Source organism: Telmatherina bonti, assembly GCF_933228915.1.
Source record: "Telmatherina bonti genome assembly, chromosome: 18".
Classification (NCBI taxonomy): Eukaryota; Metazoa; Chordata; class Actinopteri; order Atheriniformes; family Telmatherinidae; genus Telmatherina; species Telmatherina bonti.
This window is the reverse complement of record NC_136616.1, coordinates 28,573,013-28,596,487: the sequence shown is the minus strand read 5'-3', so window position 1 is coordinate 28,596,487 and position 23,475 is coordinate 28,573,013. Positions and strand designations below refer to the sequence as shown.

Below are 23,475 nucleotides of genomic sequence, written 5' to 3'. Positions count from 1 at the left end.
GGGTTGTATCACATGCAGGGATTTTACATCACATGGTCTCCAAACTGAGGTGTCATTAAAAAGCAGAATTTGCCAGAATTTGGATGATTTCCTAAGAAACGGGAGTAAAGATGAGCTCACAGCAGAGTCAAATACCAGACACGCTACACTAGTGTGCAGAACTGATTTGCACTTTTATGTTGTTAAAATGATCCACATTTGTAAAACTGCATTTGATTAGCTGTGTACTTGATGAAAAACCCTGATATGATGATCCAAGTAACAAAACTTGTGTGTCTTAGCTCCATATTTCATAAGGACGTGTGGTTTGCACGTTCAGAATGTAAAATATTATGCACCAAGCATGTGGTATACAGCAATGCAAGGTGGAAAATGTTCCATCATTATTTTGGATCACAGTTCCTCACAGCTGCAAATAAAACAAGAACTCTGAAAGGAGGAAGTGTATCTTTAAAAGGTTAATGATCTGGAAATGCAGAAAATCTGCACAGAAGTTGTGCAAACATCAGCTTGTTGCCGCTAAGAGGGAATGTTCCAAGTGTGGAGCTGAGCTTTTTACATTAGACACACATACAGACACATTACCTCTGCCAACCCCACATTCTTTTTCTTAATGGCGTACTGCAGACAGTGGCTGAGCGCTCTGGTCAGCAACAGATTTGTCGACTTGCGGATCATATCGTCGACCTCCGTGGAGCTGGAGAAACACACATGCAGATCAACACACACATTAAATAAATGCATAGGCAAAGAGAGCATCCGTGAATCAGCAGTTCTTGCAGGGAACTGCTGCATCTTAAAGCCAGCACAAATAAATTAAGTGAATTTCAGGCTGCAGATCCATTTGGAAAAAGTCAAAATGTCAGCCAACTTCAATAAAAGCATTTCCATGTCACGAGCTGTCAGACTCATTAGAAGTCTAACACCATCCTAAATCTGATAAGAGTCACGTTTAAAACAACAGAAGTAAATATATTCTATAAACTTATTAGATAACATCAAAAGTTAAAAAAAGATTTTGGCACAAATCAGTAAAACAAAAAAAAAACAAAACACCCCATTAGTGTGTATAGCCAACGAAGCAAAAACCCTGAAATGGGCTCAAATTTCCTGTAAAAACAACGAGATGGCGGAAAATCAGACCCACTTAACAACATCTCTGACATACCATCCATTTTGTCACGTTTGTACCGTTGGCAACATTTGGTGAAAGAACTCAGACAGATTTCTGCACTATGTCGAGACTCTAGAGAAGTCTGTCATGGCAGTGTGTTCCTCTGGCAAAGCATCACCTCTTGTTCAATAACAGGTTCCTGGAGGTGTCAAACTGCACGCTCAGTCCGACTACTTCAGACTCCAAAAAGTGGACAAGTGTTGACACACACATAGAGGCAAAACACAGCAAAGGATCAGCAGAGATGCTAGGAGTAAGACAGACAAGGAATTAGTGGGGAGTATAAAGACTAAGGTCTGAAAGGGTCAAACACACAGAGATAATCAGCGGAAAAGAGAGAGATCACTTTCTCCTGCTGCGAGATGATGAACAATCTGCGTCTGTGTTTTTTTCTGTCTCTGACTCCAGAGCCCGGGGGATAACACACACACACACTCACACACATTCCAGCCAAATCAGTAAATTGTCTGAGCTTGGAATTCAACCTAAACACACACGCACACACACACACACACACACACACACACACACACACACACACACACACACACACAAAGAGAGAGGGTAGCCTGAAGAAAGCAAAAGCTTAAATTCCAAACTCATTTTCCTTCCAAAAAGCAGAAAAATCCGACAACATTCCAACTATCTGAAGAAGCAGAGAAAAAAAAAAATTCCTGGCGCAGCAGAAGTGCCGAGTGGACAGAAATGATGTGCGTGTGTGGAGAGTGGCAAAAAGTCAACGCATGCTGGTGAACTCTGCGAGCACACATGCGTACAAATATAGACACGCCGCAGACTTCAGATTGAATTTCATTATATTTATGCTGCCATCAGTCACAATAAACGCCCGGCGGGCGATGCTGTCAAAAGGAGGCCAGATGGCTTCAGCGCAGACATGTTTACAACACGCTGCGGAGGGGACCGATAGATGCAGAGGTTGTTTCTGAAAACACACAAAAAGACACTACAAAGAAAAAAGACGATGCAGTCATCAGGCGAGAAAACAGTAAGGCATAGGAAGCCAAAAGAACACACACAAAGTGCCTTAAAACACACACCGTAGGCAATTTGAAGCTCTAAACTCTGCGTGTGTGAAGCAGAATTTGACTCTGTGTGTATAAAAGATGTTCCTATCTATGTGTGTGTGTTGTTGTCTCGGTCTGCTGACAATAAATGTGTGTATAATGGCAAGATATAAAGTTCCAGTCATTCTTGTGCTTCCCTCAAATTGCTCCGCAGCACGACTTTCTACGTCATGTGTCCCCAAAGCAGCAGATTTTCGGCTAAATGCCACTGCGGCTCATGTTTTCAGCTTCTCATGATACGACAGAAACAGTGACATAACAGTGGCTGATATGGGAAGAAATCCTGACTATCACTGTCTTTGCTAGAAAATTCATTAGAGATTATAAACCAGATGAAATGAGGTGAGATTAAATGTCTTTAAAGGTAGAGTATGTAAGATTTTCAATATTTTCAAAAGAAATTAACTAATAAAATAACTATAATCATAATTAGATAGTTTTTTAAACATGTAGGTTCCAGTCTGTCCATATTTGATGCGTTATCAAATTGCAAGTTTAATTAATGACAAAGACCCTTCTTGAATGTTTTCTGACCAGTAAAAAAAAAAGTACTTTTTTTCCACCAGTAGGGGGAGTATAAGCCCATTTATTGCAGAGCAGCTCTGAGCTACAGCTCACAAGCGATTCCTGCCCTCATTGGAGCTGGCAAGGAGGAGGGGTGAGGGGCGAGTTTTGCTCATTATTGCCAACCTGTGGTCGTTTGTGGAGGTAGCAGTTTTGTGGTTTTGCTCACGACCTGGTGTTTGCCACCTGGTGGTGGAAAGAATCGCCTTGAAATCTTACCTTTAAAGTCAGAATTTTCTTGCAACATCTTATTTAACTGCTTTTTTTTTTACACTAGTATGTAGTAGTTTAGTAAAAACATGGTGATTATAGATCAAAGCAGCTAAAATGCTGTATTATTTGCATCAGCATCCATCTTGCATCCTGTCTCTTCTCTGGGCCGTCTCTTGTGAGTAAAAGTCGCCTTATTCCTTGATATCTCCATTTCTCTCTTTTTAAATTTATACCTCTGCATTTGCAGTTCATAGCATCTCATTGTGTCAAAAAATGTCTTTCAACTTTAATGGTACTTGAGTTTTTAAAAAAAAAAGAGCAAAGTCTTCTGTTTTTCATTGGATCAACACTGAAAGTATCCCATTTATTTATCTAATAAGACAACCAGTTGGACTCCTGTAGCAGCCAATCACAAGCCAAATGGATCCAAACACTGACGTGATCCTGCCGGTCAGGCTTGTGGTGCGTTGAAAGCGATACATACATGTTCTGTGTACCGACCTAGTTGGGAAAAATGATGTGAAATGTTCGGGAAAAGCACCAGAGGGGGGATTAAGACATGACACTGACACCTCCAGCTGTCACCTGATTAATGGAAAGTGGCTTTCTAAATGTCAAAGACTGCTTTCATACTGGGTCTTCTCCCTAAAAATGTAATTAAAATGCAGACATTGGGATTTATTTTATTCTCTGGCTTTGTAAACTAGAATCCCTAACAGTCCAATGGTAATGCTGACTAAAAGATGGCTCATCACCCCAATATGAAACCTCTGTGAAATGTCATGAAGTACTCAGATTCTGGTGCGCCAGCTGGAAAATTAAAGTGACAACAGCTTTAAAATTGTTTTGGCAGGACGCGGCTTCATCTCTGCTGGAGAAATTCTGATTCTGGACTACTTGTCTGTGTTGAAAATGAAAAGAGGCAGTGGTGGATGAAAGTTTTGACACAGTCTTCACCTCGAGTAGTCTGGCGGAGCAGGCATGCTCTTTCTCAGCAACACCCTACTTCATATTCGCAGCTCGACACACTTGAACCCACAGTATTGCCAGCTTCCCCTCATCTCCTTCTCCGGAGCCCCAGCCGACATCATATCCAGGTCTCTGCCAGAACTCAAAGTGATGTCTTTGCTTGAGGCAATGCCCACTAACCCTGCCTGAAGAGCCTGAAGATTGAATGTAACGGCAATATTTTTGATTCGCTACCACTTTAAAAATAATAACAAATGCTTTTGATTCTTCCTGACTTCACTTAACATCGATTATGTTACAGAGAAAACTATTACACAACTAAAAACAGACCAAGAGTGGATCGTGGTCAGAAAAGAGACTTTAAGCCAAGACAACACTCCACCACTGACATTAATCATACATTTGTCAATAACCAACTCGAATCCAACAACAGGGACCGCCTTTGTAGGAGGTCATGCTTCTGGATGGCTGAAAGGATTACTGCGGCTCTGCTGCGACTCTCCAAGCGGTTCACAATGAGGAAAATGGCAAAATAATACTGTTTCAGACATATCACACCCAGCCGATGGTTTGACCAACATCCCAGCGGAGAAAAGCTTTTTACCCACAGACCCACGTCAGCAATTGAATGGCTTCTCCTGCAGCAGTGTTCCTACTCTGTGGTGTGATCTAGTTTTCATTTCTTGAATAAATTCACTAATATTTAGTCATCTGTACTTAATGTGCGTTTGCATATGTGAAGATCAGAGATAAATTATGATAATTTTACATTTAATGCAGAGAAAGAATGACGATGTATCAATATTTCATGATTTGAGCTCAGTTTCTATTACATAGAGAATACTGGTGATTATAAACTCACTTACTTATATACTTCGACTAATACTATTTTAGTCCACTAGTATGTAACAGATAATTATTATAACTTATTCACCTGTATACCTGATTATTACTATTACAGCCCGTTTGTATGAAATAGACAATAAGCTGAATTCGTTCTCGGCCGGCAGAAACTCAGGATATGTGCATTTTGTATGTCACCCTGAAACACTGCTATTTTGAATGTTATTTATATTGACTGCACTCTGTTATGGTTGTACTCAGGCATGTCTGTTGGGTGTATTAACTAATGTAATGAATGTAATGACTTTTATAATAATGATTGTTTAATAATGGAATAATGTGCTCTTACAATGTTTTAATTTGTAATTTTAGGAAACATCAGTTAGGGGACAATAGATGGAAATTAGCCTATGGCTATAATCTGGCTTGTTTACGTCTGCAAACTGTACATGACGTTCATTAACTGGCATTGTCCCTTTTAAATAAAAATAAATTGAAATTGGTCAAAATAAGAACACCAAATTTAGGAATAAAAAGTTCCTTTTACAACTCCTCCTCCCCCTTTTGGCTTCATCTGTTTCTCAATGGGTCACCACAGCAAATCACCTGCTTCCACCTACTAACTCAGTACAGAAGCTGTATTTGCACATTTTACACCAGACGCCCTTTCTGACACAACACCTGCATTCATCCAGGCTCAGTGGAGATCCTCAGAGAACACTGCATTGTGCCCTCCTTGGGGCTGCATTGTGGGGGACTAAACCCACTGACCTTCAGGTCACTGGACAACTGGCTGTAACTCCTGAGCCACTGCCACCCCAAAAAGTTCCTTTTCTGCTACTCAGTCTAATGTCAAAAAAACACTTAACCCTGGAGAAATTTTTCAACAGATTTTGCAAAAACATCCAAATCATTCATTCTTCAGGCCACGACAACCATGCAATGTCAATCTGAACATTCCTTCTGAACATAATGTCACCTTTTCAGCAAACCCCATCTAAAGATATGTGCAATCTGTTTAGCCCAACACTCATCTCCTATGCTGTAGTCCTTGTTTATTAGGGTCCGAGCCATACGAAGTATGGCAGGGCCCTATTGTTGTTGAAATGTTTATTATTCTCGTTCTAAGCACAACTCGCTCATTTTTGACCCCCTTAGCCCGCGTGAAAAGTTGCGAAACTTGGCACACACCTCAAGCCCGGCAAAAATAGCAATATTCTCTGGTCCGCATGCACGCCAATGCAAAACTGCCTCGACAGCGCCCCCTAGAAACGCCAAAAATGGCCTCTAGAATGGGGTCAAAAAAGTTTAGTTTGACGTAGGACAACGAAATTCGGTACACGTCTAACACGTCAAGACGAGTAAAAAAAGTCAATCATAGACCTGTTGTCATGGCAACAGGTTGTCCGTCATCTTGGTGTTTATGACCATTTTTTTGCCCGTTTTTGTCAATTTGGGCGCATCGTATTTGAACAAACTAGTCTGAGGCGATTTATGTGATTGGCTCCACATTCGCCAGGGAGCTTCATGACAAGATGGGGACCAAAAGTTATCCAAATCTTTCCAATAAGAGAAAGCGTGTTACCATGGCAACCCATGGAAAAACGTGTTCTCGCCATGAAATATGGTTCTCTCATATCTTCGCAGAAATACATGCGATCTGCACCTAAACTGTAACCATTAATATTTGGTAGGTCCTTAACGCAGTGTAATATGTATTGTGGTGGGGGCACATTTTTGGGGGGGGGTGTCCCGAGGGTCCGGAACATCTACTTTGAGCTAGGCCTAAGAAATTCGGCACACATGTGTAACATCCCAAGATGAGCTAAAAAGTCAATGAAACACGTGTTGCCATGGCAACGGGGTATCCGCCATCTTGGTCTTTACACCCATTTTTTTCCTCTTCATGTGAATTGTATTTCTCCACTAAACTGAACTGGCTCTGTGGGTCCTTAACATGTTGCATTATGAGAAAGAGGACTCAGGTGGTGAGCTCGGCATGAGGCGGGGACCCGATGGATCCCACTTGCGGCTTTAATTATTATTCTAACCTTTGTTTTAGTAAACTGGATGCTTGATCAATAAAAACTATTTGTGAGATAAAGCTTGTTTACGGACACAAGTCTCCTCTTGCAGCTAAATGTTGCAGACTTTATGTAGAATCTGACTCTGTTCAGATTCCACATACAGTTTGTAAGTCTGGAAACAAATAACTCTCCCAGATACTTGGGAAGGCACGACTTAATGAGAAAAAGGTCATCATATCTGGAATGAAGCTGCAGGAGGAGGCGGATGATTCACTAGGAAGAACATGAGGTAAGGTCTTAAAAATCAGAGCTTCCAATCGAATCTGGAAAAGACCAGTCTGCTTGTCCTCCCAGCATTTAAAACAATCAGTCTAACAGATTTGTTGTTGCTTTGGTATGACGCTAAAAAAAATTTCACATTTGGCATTGGAGTTAGCGCTGAAAGGATGCTAAAATTTGTTAATTTACTCTGAAGACAGAGGACACATGTGTCAGCTGGAGACTATAAAAGATGTAGCCACTGGGGACCATGAGCAGAGAACACTTTGTGCCGAGCCACTATGGATCCAACACATTTCACATACAAAAACAAAACCACTCTCGTCTTCACAATTCCCAACATAGCCACCAATATTTGTACCTAAAATCATGCCGAGCACTAAAACAGCTGTTTGGTCAATAATCAATACTTGCTTGACAAAAAAAAACTAAACAAAACATGCAACAACAGGCACACAAGGAGGTATGAAACTGATACACATTAAGTTCACATGAACATGCATGCAAGCATACCCTGTTTCCGGCTAATTAAAAATGCAAGCAGAGGTAGAGGTCAGAGGTCAGGGGGGGATCAATGACCAGAATCCGGCTCCATCGTCCTGTCTGCTTCCGTTGTGCGTCAGTGTTGTGTTTGAAGCGGGGAGGAAGGTGTGCCGCCGTGGTAACCAGATAGCAGGGTGTGCACGACTGTAGAAATCAAGCCAGGTCAAATAGTGGAGTCATTACTCTGATTGAGGAGAGCGATTAGTGCTGTCTGGTCAGCTAAAGTCCAGACAGAAACATCTGGGTGGACGCTCAGATTTTACTTCAACTTGGATCTGTTGTGCTGGCTGCTTCTGAAAATCCACTTATGATATTAAGTTTTTATGCGTTTCAGGGAATTATGTCACCCAATATGAAGGGAAATGTGGTTGGTTGATTGGGTTTTACTTGGACTGCATTTGAGGACAGACTCACACAGACTGGCCCAACGTATCGGTTCATGTTTCACTTAAATACAGCCTAAGACAGTATCTTCAAACTTTTGCACTAAAACTTTGATTGAATGCTGCAGACATTTTCTCCAATCACTCCTCCTGCCACCATCTCCCTTTTCATCCTCTGGTCACGGATCAACGGTACCGCCCAGGTTTGCTGTTTCCAACGAGAATCAACACACTGATGTGAAGGAGAAGTACCGCTACAGTTCCAACACACGCTGGACATACAAACACCAGGACAAATACATGCTTAAAATCATTTTTATACATATTCAGAAAGGCAAACCCACAGACAAACACACACAAACTTTCAATACGCAGAAATAATCCACACAACAGCCCACTCGACCTCTGGGAATATGGGTGTAATAAAAGGAAACTTCAAAGCAAGAGAACCAGAGCTCAGCGTGAAGAGCACAGAGATCCACGTTGTGCGTTTCTCTGCTGATTTTTTATGTTTACATCACTGTATGTGTGTGTGTGTGTGTGTGTGTGTGTGTGTGTGTGTGTGTGGCTGTGTGTGTGTTTGGCTGACTCCCAGCTTTGCAGCATCCTTCTGAACAGCGTAAGTTGTTTCCTGATTGCTCATCTCATCTGCAGAAAAGTAGCTGCATTGTTTTATCTAATTCTTCTATCAACCATAACCAATACACACACACACACACACGTGCACACACCAACGCTCACACAGGAGATTCCAGTTTAACCTCACCAGAACCTGGAACAGAAGCTGGATTTGTGGCCTGCATGTAAAGAGGCAAAGATGTGAATGGAGGGAAGAAACCCAACAAGAGAAGCCTGCTGTATGTTAGTGAGAATTTGCGTATTTGAAGAAATAATCACAACTTTATGATTAACACAACTATACACTTAAAGTGGAACTATTATGTGCATTCCAGGCTAATTTATTTTTATTTATGAGCCCAGAAGGGCTGGAATTGATCTAGTTATTGTCACAAATTGCTTTATTTACTTCAGACCGACCCTCTCCGTAGGCTGTCAGATCAGCCTGTGGGCAAAACGAGTGGATTGAGACTCTTCCGCATTAAGCCCCGCCTCCCCCCACTGCACTACATCGGGAGCGCGCACCGCAGCTGCTTTCACAGTCATTGTAACGTCTCATAAACAGAAGGATTAGGCTAATATGAACTCAATAAAAAAAAAAAAAATAAATAAAAAAAAAATTACAATGTCAACACATAGCATACAGCCCTACATGTTGGAACCTGAATCAGACCCTGAAAACAAAGTGGAAAACAGCAACCCACAGCAACGAATGCAGCAGGATGTCTCTCTTTGGTAAACTCACCAGCCATCGTTGGAAATAACTTTATCCCACATTTTCCACCCGCCTGATGTATTTGTACATGCCCTTGTTAACACGTAGAAGGTAACCAATCACCGAACCTTATCCCCCGGGACGTCACAAGGATTTCCAAGTAGAAAAAACTCTCTAAAACGACACGTTTTTCGTCGCCATGGAAACCGAACGGAGAGCGTGCTGGAACTCAAACTCAAACTCAAACATGCGTTTAGGTGATAAAAAAACAGTGCCGTTCACATGTCTGATGAGGATTCAACACTGTAACACTGTAGAAAGCTCAGAAAACTCCTAATACCATAATAGCACCCCTTTAAATATGTAAAAACACATCAATTATCCTTATAGACAGACACCAGTCGCAAATTTAGAAACAGTAAACAAACATCCAGCTAGCTTTGCCTTCCAGCTGTCCGTTTGAGACATTTGAGACTGAAGCTGCAAATAAAGACCATTTATCTGTAATTATAAAGCGGTTCCTCTACAGACCATTAAACACTGATGACTAAGAAGCATCAACATTCGCTGAGTCGTTTATGAACAGCTTTTTGGTAACTGCACAATGTATGATTATTATTTCAGTCATCTGAATCGGTTGCAGACCGACAGTCGGGGTGTGTGCGCGACAGGTGGGTCAAGTACAGATGAATTTACTCAGGCTGACAACCAGGTTACTGTAAATCCATTTTCACAGATTAACACTCAGGAATCTCAAAGGAATGTGTGACAATTCGGTCTGAAGGTTTTTCACAGTTCACACATGTGCTTCACAGCAGGCTGGTTAGAAAATGTCTCCTGCAGACATCCGCTGGAACATCTCTAGAACATCTCAGGGCTCCAGTGCACATGTAATAATGGCTGGGGTGTAATAAAACCATCAGGTGTTTGTGTGTAATAAATACAATAAGGAAAGGTGTTTTTGGAAAGCAAAGTCTAAATATCTGACTTTGGAAACGGTGCTGAGGATAAGAAGGATATATATATACACCTTCCTGGTGAAGATGGAAATCATATTCTGACCCAAACATCTGCAGGTCTGGACGTGAAAATTAAAACAAAACAGGACAGCAGGACAAGACGAGGTCTGGCTGAATCTGCCGTGGAAAATAAGACATTTTCCTCACATTTCAAACAGAGATATTTTTATTTTATCTGTTTACCAGTCAGATCATAACGGTGACTTTCCACACCAGAGTGAATTCTGCATCTTTCTCATCACAGTTTCTGCATGGTCAGACCACATCATCTGTAGTGGCTTTAAGATTTAAGATTCAGTGTGGCTCTCCTTCAGAATAGAGTAATTTATTCATTAATAAAAAAAATTCTGAACCGTGTAGAAGCCAAAAGACATGTAGCTTTGGGACTATGTTCAACATTGTCCCAAATAAGAAAGCACCAAAGAAATTAGCTCTAAATGATCCTCAACCACAGTCCTTATTGCTCCTCATCCCTATGAGCTACTCAGTTAACAGACTTCAACATGCAACACACACTCACTGTCCCATTGTCACCAGTGTGATCTGGATGCATAATGCATTGTCCTGGTTGAACGTAAAAGAGAGATTTAGTCTCATTGCTAAATTTAATCAGATATATTATTACAACAGAACTTACAAGAATGATTTACAAAGAGCTTTGCTTTAGTCTTGAGGAACACAGTTATGAAACCAGACATGCATTGGAGGGCAGATTTAGACAACCCAAAGTACAAACTGAGGAATAGGTACTGTTACGTATAGAGCTATGTACAACTAGAACACATCGCCAAGTAACAATTAAAGCAAACAGTAAATATTTGTTTAAAATCCTTTTAAAAAGGCATTTCCCCCACACACTAAACTGTTGTGTCTAATATCGATGCTTGATGATGGTAAATACCATTTTGTAGTCATTGTTTGGTAACACTGGATAAATAAAGACGATTAAAGACCACAATGAGCAAGGTGAGGTCTCTTTTACTGCAGGGATAATAACAGACTGAGCTCAGTGTGTCTGGGTGTGTGTGGGTGTGTGTGTGTGGGTTGTACTATTAAAGTGTAATCACTGTTAAGGTGGTCTGAAAAACTAAAATAAATACAAACACCAGATGTAATGACGCCTGATCAGACTAAATTCAGATCTATCTGGTAAAAGATCAAGTTTAACAAGAGTTTGTTTTTTTCTTTTTACCCAAATCAAGCGAAACAAAAACCAGATCAAACTGGACTCCATTGTTTCTGTAAGTCACAGAAGAAATATGAGGGGTGTGTTTTGTATTTATATCTACCTGAGATGCAGGTCCTCGGAGTATTTCAGGCAAGCATAGATGAACTCTTTCAGCTGGCAATACACCTTTGGCACAAATTCAGAGAAAGGAAGCTTCTTGGGGAAGGGAAGCTGGAGGAAAGGAAGCATAAAACTGGTATTAATTTTTATTTTATTCCAACTAGAATCTCACAAGGTTTTATTTCTAGTTGTCTTTTTTTCTCTTCATAAGCTTATTTTGATGCGGTCAGCTTTTTCTTCATCATGCGCTACCTTTTCCAGTTCGGGATCTTGCAAGGGAAACTGGGAAGTGTAATGTCGGTATTCCTGCTCCGTTGAGACTGGGATCGGACTATAGTTGTCTTGGTCCAACACCTGCCTGGAGACAACAAAAACAAGTCACAGGTAAGCCATTTCCTCGCCTCTCTCCTTTCAGGCAGTACAACAGAGGTCAACAGGAGTGACCTGGATGCCATCTGTCAGGTTTCTCTCCTTCTAAGAAACACAACTGCACGCACATGCACACAATCACCCCACCGGGGGTCATTCTAAAGCTCGAGGTTTTCTTGCCACCCTCTCTTCTTTCAACACCCCCAATTCTTTCTGGCACTTCAGCGTTCGGACGTTCCAGCGTTCCATGGAGAGGCCATGAACCGGAGAAGGCTCTCTCCCCAACAATACAACACAACATTCCTGTGGCTTCCCAAGTTTGTGTGTGTGTGTGTGTGTGAATGAGAAAGAGAGAGGAAAAACAGAGGGAATGTGTGTTTGTTTGTCCGTTCTCACTGCTCCAAGTCCCACTGGTGTCATTGGACAAAAGCAATGGTGAAACAATGGCATGTTGAGCCCAAACAGACCAAGTCTTTAGAAGGGCACTAGTCTTTCTGAAGGTTAAGGAATGTTCCGGACGTTGTTTTAAAACATTTCCTCTCTCCGGCTGCTCATAAAACTTCAAATCCAGGCTGAGGGCGGTTCTCACCAACACACACTGCCGTGTGAGAGTGTGTAGGGGTCCCAACAAACTTCATGTGCCCTCTTGACCTCATGGTTAGGAAGGAGGAGGTCAGCACCGCACACAGTCCAGTGGTAAAAACAACCACTGACATTGATTTATCCGTACCTGAAGGTGATGTTCCACCTCTTGAGCAGGATTTCTCCGTACTGCTCCCTCATCTCCAGCAACATGTCGAACAGCTGAGACACTGGGAAACCATAACCCTGCAGAGAAGGAACAGCAGCCGCAGGTCACTGTCAAGCTGTGTGTGGGGACGTAGAAATATGTCTCTTTCAAGAACAGAACATATTTTAATCCACACTTCATTCTGAAAATCTGAGAATCAACTTTGTAAAGACACATTTTCTCCTCTCTTTAACTTTGCTGCTTCTTCACAGGATGACTTGTTAGAAACAAAGTGGAGTAATTAATGCACAAAATATCATGAAGAAAAATGTTAAATTTGTGGATGGAAATCAAATTGTATTCTTCAAGTTTTGGTTTCAGTCAGGTTTTTTTTTCTATGTGTGTGTTTTCATCTGTAAACAGGGAATAAAGTCATTTAAGACCCGTTAATGAACAGATTCTGACGCGATGAGGCACTCTAATCAAGGCTAAAGGCGTCACATACATCATTTTGTTCTTGTAGCGGTGAGAAACAAACTGACACCAGCCGGTCGGTCCCTTGCTCCGTTCTTTTGTCTCCTTCCTTTTTATTTACTTCATTCAAACCTTTTATCTGAAGTTTATCAGTTTAATCAGCATGATGTGTGTTCAAAATATCCTAATGCAGCACCATAAAGCAAAACACAGATGTAATATGCTGCTACGGGATGTGAAAAAAGGTTGTTAGGTGCACAGTCTCAGCCTCAGGATGCTGCAGAGCAACAGCGTCTCCAGGAATGCACATAATGCACTGTCATCAAGGCCAGGTTCTTCCAGCTGAGGAGTCTTGCAAAGATTAAATCATATCTTCCTCAGGTTGACTTTGGAAGAGCAATTCACACACTCATAACATCGTGTTTGAACTATTGTAATTTGTTGTATGTTGGGTTGGATCAGAAACCCCTGCAACGCTTGCAGAGCGTCCAAAATGCTGCATCTCGTCTGCTAACTAAAACAAAATGACGAGTTCATCACCACAGTACTGCGTAACCTCCCTTGGCTTCCCATTGCCTTTTGAGAAATTTTAAGGTTTAAATGATTGTTTTAAAGTGTTAAAACTCCATGGGACCATCTTATCTTGCTGATCTACTGCAGCTTTAATCCCCACCTAGAGCCCAGAGGTCAGCTGATCAGCTCTTGTTGGCTGTTCCCAAAGCCAGGCTGAAGACCTGGGGGGACAGAGCTGCTCTGTGGCTGCACCCAGACTCTGGAACAGTCTTCCTCTGTCAGGTCCTCTCAGTCTGTAGGTCAACTTAAGGCTGAAAACCCGTCTTTTTTCCTCTATCTGTCATTTAAAGCAACTTTTTTGGGTTTTTTTATACCATTTCATAAAGTATTTTCTTGTATTTTTACTTGCATTTTATTTTATTGCCATTGCATTAATAGGTTTCATTGTCTTCTTCTAAAGTTTAATTTTTCTTTTTTTTTTTTTTATCACATTTGTGATAACTATCTGTATTTTGTTTTGTGAAACACTTTGGTCAGCAGGGTCTGTTTTTAAATGTGCTATATGAATAAATCTGAAGTGAATAGAATTGAATAATCACTGTCAGTGTACCATCAAAACGAGTAAGAGGTCAAAAAGTAATCGTTGCTTTACCGTTCACTCTAAAGGATTCAGTGACATCTAGTGGTGAAGTTACAAACTGTAACCAACTAAAGATTCAGCACTTCTCTCCCACCTTTACTATAAAAAGCAGCAGGAATCTCATTAAACCACCATGTGAGAGTATCTGCAGAGATGCTCCGATTGTAGCAGCAAAGTCTTCCCAACAATCAGCCTCTTTTACTGCTAACTACGGGGGAGTTTCAGTTCCTCAAAATGGAGCTTGTTGAGTGGTAGCAGTAGCTATCAAACCTTTGTGACCATGCCTTTGTTGAAAAAAAAAAAATCCTGTAGGAATTGTATAGGAGAAGGTGTAAAATCATGTTAATTTTTAGGATATAGTGTTTACACCAAGCGGCAACCTCCGGCGGTTAAAAGTGAAGCCTATGCGGAAGTGCATAAAACTGCAGTTCCCCCTTCATCATCCTTCATAGGGGCTGCAAAACAGAGCAAATCCCCGTAGACTCCCATGTTAAAAAGACCAACTTCACGGCAGAAATAAACATGTTTACAGCCTGGTTCAAAAATCCATTTTAGGTTTATAGGTCAGGTTTACCTTCATGACAACTGTGGGGGGAGTGAATTTTTTTTCTAACTCACCTGTTTAAAAGTAATTTCCTCTCAAAGTTCGGCAAATTTAGGGGCGTGTCCTTTTGATTGACAGGTACCAATCTCTGGCTTCAAGTTAGAAGAACGTAGAACAACCGCGGTTTTTAGCCGGTTAACAACGTGACTTAGCTTTAGCCCGCTTACCTCCGTTAGCTGGTTAGCTTCTGTTATCTCGGGGTTAGCTCCGTTAGCTTTTAGCTACAGAAAGCTCGGCGTTCGCTTTATGTCAATCATCCACCATGATGCTCACGGCTGCCTCAGCTCCACCTCTTTGCCCATATTTGTATTTTATACAAATATGCGTCATGCGCAAGACGACGCGCATGACGCTGCCAACATGGCGACGGTAGGAACCGCCCACCGTGCTTCAATTCAGCTCTTCAGAAACCTATGGGTGACGTCACGCAGGCTCCGTCCATCTCTTTACATACAGTCTATGGTTTACACCCTGCTTGGGTCCAAGTGGAGCAGGAAGGATCATATATTAGCACTGAAGATGCAATGTTTCATTTTCTCCTGTAATCCTGCACCAATGAAAACATATTAACTGGTATTATTCTCCATCTGTGTTGATATAGGAAAAAGTTACATAATGTAATTTAGAGCTGGTCTATTTTATAATGTGGAATTCTTTAAGAGGCTGAAATGTAAGGGGAAAAAGTGAGAAACAAGTAGTTAGAAAGCCGATGTAGAAATGTATGTGAGGTCGGAGGACTTTATGGAATAACAAGTCTGAAAGTAATAAGCTGTAGTTTTTATCCATTGTTAGAAAAAAAAAAAAACCAGACCAACCATGAATTCAGTCATTTAGCAGCACCTCATCACTTTACAGAAATTACATGTGGGCACTGGACCACCCATCCATCCTTTCCCCTCTTTCCTCATGTCTCACTTGTCTCAGTGTTTCTCCCATCCGGTTTACACCCGCATCCCTTCCATCTTCCCATCATCCTTCTATCCCCTCATCCATCAGCCTCAATCCCTACAGTCTTGTTCATGCAGAGAATAAACACACGGAGAACGCTCCGACATCAGATGATGAACCTCTGTTACTGTTAAGGGTCCAGCTAAGAAAGAAAATTCTTCCTTTAGAGACTGGCAGCCATCCACTTTTAAAGCAGCAAAACATGCTTTGAACAAAGATTCATGAGCCTCGCGGGTCAAATATCTTTCCAAAACAACTCAACAAGACGCAGAAAAACACCACAGTTTTGGCGGATAAGCTGGGATGGCGAGGATTTCCTTCCCTCCCTGTTCAAGTTCAGACATAAATCACAGACATACCTGCAGCGTATCAGCAAACAGGACAATAAGGTTCTTCAGATCCAGCACCAGGTCGGGGTCGTCACAGTACGACTGCAGAAACGAAGGAATGCGTTACAGGGTGTCATTTAGCGGTTTTATGAAAACGTGCATTTTGTCTTCAGAGAGCGTAATTCATCTTACGGAGTGAGTCCTCAGGGCAGCGATGATTTTGGACAGTGCCAGCTCCCAAAGCTCCTCCACATAAGCTCTGTTTACCAAACCCCGTGTGGTGTGAAGGATGTGATCTTCAACAACAAAAAAGCTGGATGGAAGGAGGGAGACACCAAGAGATTACAAGAGACAACAGAATAACTGGCTTCATTTACACAGATTTACTGATGTACAGTCACTTGTAATAGAAACAGCAATCTCTTTCTCTTTCTAAGTTGTTTATTTAAGGACATTCTTGAGGTAAATAAAACCCCAAATGACAACAGAAAACAGCATATTGCACTGTCCTTTAGGGGTGGGAAAATCGAATCGAAAAATCAACACAAAACAATTTTAAAATGTTTTTTTTGTTAAAAAAAAAAAAATCAATTACAAAATTTCTGTCATTTTAATTGTTTTTATTGATCTTTTTATGTGTCTTCTTGGGAATTATAGCAGCAGAATGATGGTCTGGCTAGTGTGTTGTTTTTCTTAGTTGATATCAAGAAAAATGAGCAAAAAAATAAAGTTCTTTTGCTTTTAATTTAAAAAAAATTAGCAATATCGAAGAATTGTGAGAATTGCAATTTAAATCGGGACAAAAGCATATCGTCAAAGCCCTACTGTCATCATCAGTAGGCCTGTCACACTGAAAAATTTTGCTGTGCGATTAATTGTCTCAGAAATAATTGCGATAGACGATAATATTGCGCGAAGCAATTATTGTTATAATTCCCTTCCCCAATAATTATTTTGAGACCATAACAGTCCTCCCATAATAATGCAAGTACACCCTTTCAAAGTTAATCTCTAAAGAACATCTAACTGGATATGCAGACTAGTTTATGCTCATCCAGTCCCCAGTTTATTAAATCAGATCAGGATTTCTCCTGTGGTTTTGGCAATGTGGTTATCTGGGAGATATGGTCTCTAAACACGATGTAACACATACATAGTCTATGGTCAAGCTCGTATAAGGGGACATGTTTGGACTTGACCAGAGGTGGAATGGTAAAATTGAATGTCTTTGATCGCCTTCAGTAGTCCTTTATCATGTTATTGTAAAGTTTTGGAATTGCCGTATGTAACATGTATGTACATCCAGGCAGGACAGAGTTACAAAATATATAAAAAGGACAGAGTTAAGAAGACAATAAAAGATGAGTGACTGAATGAATGAACAAGTGGAAGAACAGATGAACTGAATTAAGGGGAAACAATGTTGGAAGAGAGACAACAAATACCACCACTCCCTAGCACTTCAGTTGGGAAAAACAGACATGAAGGTGTGTGTCTGTGTGTGTCAGGGTCCAGTCTTAGTCGTGTTTATAGAAATGTCTGCTCCATACAGACAGAAAGAATAACAGCAAAACGCCAACTTCTATCTGGCACACTCCATCGATCGTCACCGCCGTGTGAGACGGCGTGTTCAGATGAGCGTGTACAGATATAATGGAGGAAACAGGATGGAGTGACGGATGAGAGTAAAGGTAAATGGAGGGGAGGACTGGAAACGAGTGGAAACAGCAACAGGAAAAGAAGATGAAAAGATGTCAAACTGTCAAAAGTCACTTAAAGGAGATGAAATGAGGTGTTGCTAAATGCAGAGTGGTTGCATTCACTCCAAGTTTCTTTGTTTCACTCAGTTTCTGCCAAGTTAAACACAAAACCCAGTGGGTGGGTAGACAGAAAGATGGACAGATTTGGGGGGGGGGGGGGGGGGGGGGGGGGGGGGGGGGATGACAAAGATGGACAACTGAGGATCACCCCATCACAGAAGTACAACTGCATTTATATATCATTTTGAAGTATCTATTAAAACTTCCTAATTTAGTTAATTTCAGCTTTATTCATACGTTGCTGCATTGTTCTGTGATAGCAGCTGAATGGAAAGAAAGAAGAAAGAAAAAGACAGGTGATCAGTGGACGTAAATACAGATGACTTACCCAACAATCTGATTGAAGTACCGCCTGTATCCCTCCAGGGTTTCATGCTACAGGTGGACGAAAAGAGGTAAATGAAGGAGGAGATGGAGATAAAAACACAGAAAGAGGTCAAGAGTCCGACTCCTAAAGAGAAATACAGTTTAAAACACCACAGGAACAAAACCTCTGACCTGTTATAATTATACAGATCCATGAACCAAACATGAAATTAATTTACAATGTAAAAACCTTATTTTAAAGCTACATGTCAAAATCTGTCTGCCCATTTAGACCTATGGCACTATGCAAAATGTAAACAAAAATAAATAGCAATGAGTTAATTATTAAGTCTGCACATTGTAAAAAATCTGTATACTTATTATAATATAAAGTTTGCTGCAGTGACATTTACAGACATTTTCTACAACATAGTCAGAACTGAATTACTTAGTAAATTAAAAAAGGCTGCATTCCATTTAGAAGACATTTTGCTTTTGTGCATAGTCTGAGCTTAACACCATCTCCTGAAGAGCTTATGTATAAATCCACACATCATCATTGCAATATTAAACAAGGATTTATTTATTCTTTTATTTGATTTATAAAAGCTTTTAGGTCTTTCCTACTTGTTTTCTTTTGGCAGTTTTGGAGGATTTTCTGCATTTTAATGGGGAATACTTTAGTGATTTTTATTTTTAAAAGGTGTTATATAAATGAACTTCACTTATTGTTTTGTAACTCATGTTTTCCTGATTTTTTGCAGCTTTGATAGCAAATTTCTAATTTTAACCCCATATATATTTTACATTTTTCCGTGCTGCGTGTGTTTGACGACTGAAGAGTGTGCTGCAGTCCCAAACATTTTCACTTGGCTACAGGTCTGAACTGCAGGAGCAACAGTTTACTGCAGAGGCATGCAAGCTGAATGTAGTTTGGAAATATCCTGTTAAATGAAAGATTAAAGAAAAAAAATCCATGAAATAAAAAGCTGTAGGGCAGCAAATGTTGCTGCTAAACCTGTAGACATCATTCGAGAGAAAGTGCACCTTCACAGAAGAGTTGTAATACAAGTCTTCTGTACAATCGCAGCGAATGAGTTTTGAATTTTTGGCTGATGATATACTGCAGGGGTGGCCAACACCGGTCCTCGAGAGCCACACGTTTTAGTAGTTTCTGTGCTGCAGCACAACTCATTCAAAGCAAAAGGTATTTAGCAACTTGATGTCAACCTCTGCACACGTCTGCTAATTTAGTCTGATGTGCATCAGGTGTGTTGCAGCAGGGAAACTCCCAACACGTGTAGGACTGCAGCTCTCCAGGACCGCAGTTGGTCACCCTTGATATACTGGATCATCTTAACCCGTATGACATGCCCACAATTTTAGATTTTCTTTGGCGAGAAGGTTTTTCCTTCTAACCAGCACTGTTAGCCAGAGGAGTTAGCAGCATGTTTGCATCTTGGTTACTTTCTTTTCTTCACATAGTTGAGCTTACCTTGGAGTTTTGGCTTAAAGGACAAGCTGGGTTCAAACATAATGCTGTTTAGAGGTGTTGGAGCGTTTAGCTTTCCATCTCGTTCCTACCATACACAGACTTTCTGATCTTTTTTTTATTTTTTTATTTTAAGCACTAAAGATGATAAACTCTTCCCTTTGTTTGTTCCCTGACAACCTCAATTCATATGTAGACAATGTAAAGTCGACATAACGCATCTCTTTGTGAGGATGCCTGTTTGTATTCTCAGATGTATTTCATATGCACGGACCATGATTTTAGCTTCATGTTAGGGTTTCTGTTTACCCTCTAAAATCCTACCTCAGTAACTTAGTCCAGTGTTCTTCAACCACTGTGCCGTGGCACACTAGTGTGTCGTGAGAGATAATCAGGTGCGCCCTGAAAAATTATACCCAATTGAACCTAATTGTTCTAAAAAGCTGCTCTGTCTTAACCCAAAAAGGTCCCAGTCAAAGACAATAATATTCCTTCTTGTGTTTATCTGATTTCTATTCAAGAGGCTTTGATGAGATGGACTTTATATTAATTATATGGACTTTAAAAAAACAAAAACCTATTTGGTTTGTGGTGTGCCTTGTAATTTTTCAGTGAAAAAAGTGATCCTTGGCTCAAAAAGGGTTGAAAAACACTAACTTAGTCAATTTGTATTTATCATAACCATGTGTCAAACACAGCTGTTAACAGCCAGTTTGGGGAAAAAAATAATAAAAGACACATTTATTACCAATATTCTGCGTCATAAAATTCACTATACAAAATTCTAAAAGGTTATTACACTGTTTCCTTTAATAAATTGATCACAAAAAATTTAAAAAGAGGAGTTATTGATCTTTTCCGTCATTTAACACAGGAGAAAATAAGGTACTCTTCAATATGTTTTGGATCAGATTAAAAAGATAGATCCCTCACTTATCTTACATGAGTAACTTAAATCTTTAAATTATTACTGTTTCTGTATTTTTTTTTATGGCGCAACAGGGTGAGTTTATTCCAGGGAGTTATATATTTTTAAAAAAGATGACTGTATTGTATTTTCAATATTATGTCTAATTTTTCAATAAAAAACTTTGGGGGGGGAAAAAAAAAAAAAAAAAGTTAGACTGGAAGTAGATAAGTCAGATTTTGACACAAAAAAAGCTTATTAATAAGCAGACCTAGCATTCAGTGTTGGGATTTGATCACTTCTTTTGAAGTCCATCTCTTTCTTTCTCAACTAGACGTGTTTGTTTAGAGACAGAGGAAGGAGGAGAGCGTGCATTACAAGTCAAACCATCCTGTTCCAGCATGTAGTTTAAGTATTTTCAGACATTTAACATCCCTCTTCAACTACTTAGAGACACATCCTGTCTGTCATGGCCTTTTATACTCAGGGATAGTTTTTGTACACATTGCTTTTACTTTGCCAGACTTCTGGCTCTGGTCTTTGCTTTTTTTCCTTATTTATTTTTATTTATTTATTTTTTTAAAATAAACATACTGCAGGTATCAACTTTAAAATGAGCATGTTTCTTTTTTAAAAAGATATATTTTTGCTCTTTATCTTTTTCAAATAATTTGCAAATAATGGTAATCTCACTATTCCTCTTCCACTTCTCATTTACTGCATCTGTTCCACATTTCTGACATGAACACAGATTAAAGTGTGTAAAAATCCAGGTGAAGGAGTGTGTGCAGGAGAGGGGTATAGTAGGTGTGCAGTTAGAAGTGTGTGGACAACAACAGTGCAGGGTCATACCATGTTAGAGTGGGGCTGCAGAACAAGGCGAGCCTGTTTCCTCCTCTGCTTTCTGTAGTAGTTCTCAAACTCATCACGCAAACCCTAAAACACAAACGGGAGGTGAGAAAATGTGCATGGCCAAAACCACAACAATGGTGCTGAATCCAGTTTTAAATGCTGGAAGAAACATGTTCTGGACAAACATTGCAACAAGTTTCCAAACATTTTTTAGTTCAAACAAGAAAACCGGAGAAAAATCATATTTGTTTCAGCTACTTGAGGAATCAGTGGATTCACAATGTGCCCTTATGTGATAAAAATGTGCTTTAAACACGTCCTCTTAACTAAGCTGGAAAACAAGGTCCAGTTTGTGACACCAGGTTGATGGATAAGTGAAGAAGGCAACCAAATGTCCAAGATTTCTGAAAAACCGCTGCAGGATGCGGAAGGTCAGCCAAGTGTGTGTGTGTGTGTGTGTGTGTGTGTGTGTGTGTGTGTGTGTGTGTGTGTGTGTGTGTGTGAGCAGAAGAGTGAAGGAAATGTGTCTTTGATGTTGGTTGACGTCACCATTCAAACATCAAAACCTAAATAACTTCAACCAGAATCAGCTTTCTAAACCGGACCACTTCATATCTTTTCCTTCCATTACACAGAAGCTTTCTCTGTCTTATCTCTGGGTTGTGAGGCAGAGCTGAGGTCCCAAACCAGGACCCACAGTCCCTGCTGCAGAGATAAAGGACAGATTAGAGTCCAGGATAGGCCAGATAACATGACAGACCACCACTGTAATCTCATCGCTGTGTGGTCTTTCAGTAGATTTTACAAACACACCTGTGTTTTAGTGACTAAATCCAACAACTGAACCAGAGCTTTTCCACCAGTTTGGAGCCAGTTTGGAGTCTGAGCCCATCTTAGAAGCAGGTCTGTTGCAACCATTAAAGCTTTGATCCAGCACCAGAAAAAGAGCTACAATCTTATCAACTCTTTCTTGATCCAGAGCAGGGGTATTCAACTCGGTCCTACGACGTCCACTATCCAGCAGGTTTCCCATGTATTCCTGTTTCAACACACCTGAATCAAATTAAATGGATCTAACAGCCGACCAGGTTCTGCACAGAGACTCATTATTTTAGTCAGCTGTGTTGGAGCAAGGATACGTGGAAAACCTGCTGGATTGTGGAGCTTGTGGGACCGAGTTTTAAAGACCTGATCCAGAGAAAAACGCTGCTCACATCAGGAAAATGACAACAAACCACACAAATTAAAGTGTTGTAATTAAAAATTCACATCTCCATTAAATCTTCTTAGTTTAGGACAGAGCAGTAAAAACTGAGCTTCCATGTGTTTGGTTGAAGCAGCAGTGAAAGAACTCTGATTTAATGTTATAAATCATGTGTGAGAAGAGAGCAGCATTAACAATTCCAGTCTGTGGCTTTGATTATTAAATGAAGCTGTGAACAATGTTCAATGTTTCATGGTTTTAAATGGTTTTCATATAATCAGCTTAAGTTAACAGGTCTTAATTTATACCATGATCAGTGATAATTCTAACAACTGGTGTGCCTTTTTTTTTTTTTTTTTTAAACATACACACCCGTAGTTTGGCGAGTTAAATCACTGTAATATCACTCTGCTACGGGCGTCACCATAGCAATGAGTTAATCAGCTGATTCAGATCGCAGTTTTTTTTTTCCTTTTTGTTTTTTTGACAGGAGAAGGATTGAAACACGCTTTTGCATGGATTTTGAGGTAAATTTTAATATTTTTTCAGCCAAGTTAAAACATTTGA

The 23,475-nt window shown here is 40.3% G+C and overlaps 1 protein-coding gene across 3 annotated transcripts in view; it reads right to left on the bottom strand.

Moving 5' to 3' along the window:
- Positions 1-23,475, bottom strand: part of exoc6b (exocyst complex component 6B) — a gene marked incomplete at its 5' end in the record, with an annotated part of 120,297 nt that overhangs the window by 53,136 nt on the left and 43,686 nt on the right. For all 3 annotated transcript variants that reach the window (XM_079257615.1, XM_079257613.1, XM_079257614.1), the window contains 8 exons: positions 586-697; positions 11,722-11,831; positions 11,973-12,078; positions 12,820-12,917; positions 16,358-16,429; positions 16,520-16,640; positions 18,476-18,522; positions 21,705-21,788. In XM_079257615.1, the coding sequence (XP_079113741.1) occupies positions 586-697; positions 11,722-11,831; positions 11,973-12,078; positions 12,820-12,917; positions 16,358-16,429; positions 16,520-16,640; positions 18,476-18,522; positions 21,705-21,788 (750 nt within the window). The remainder of the gene's footprint in view (positions 1-585; positions 698-11,721; positions 11,832-11,972; positions 12,079-12,819; positions 12,918-16,357; positions 16,430-16,519; positions 16,641-18,475; positions 18,523-21,704; positions 21,789-23,475) is intronic.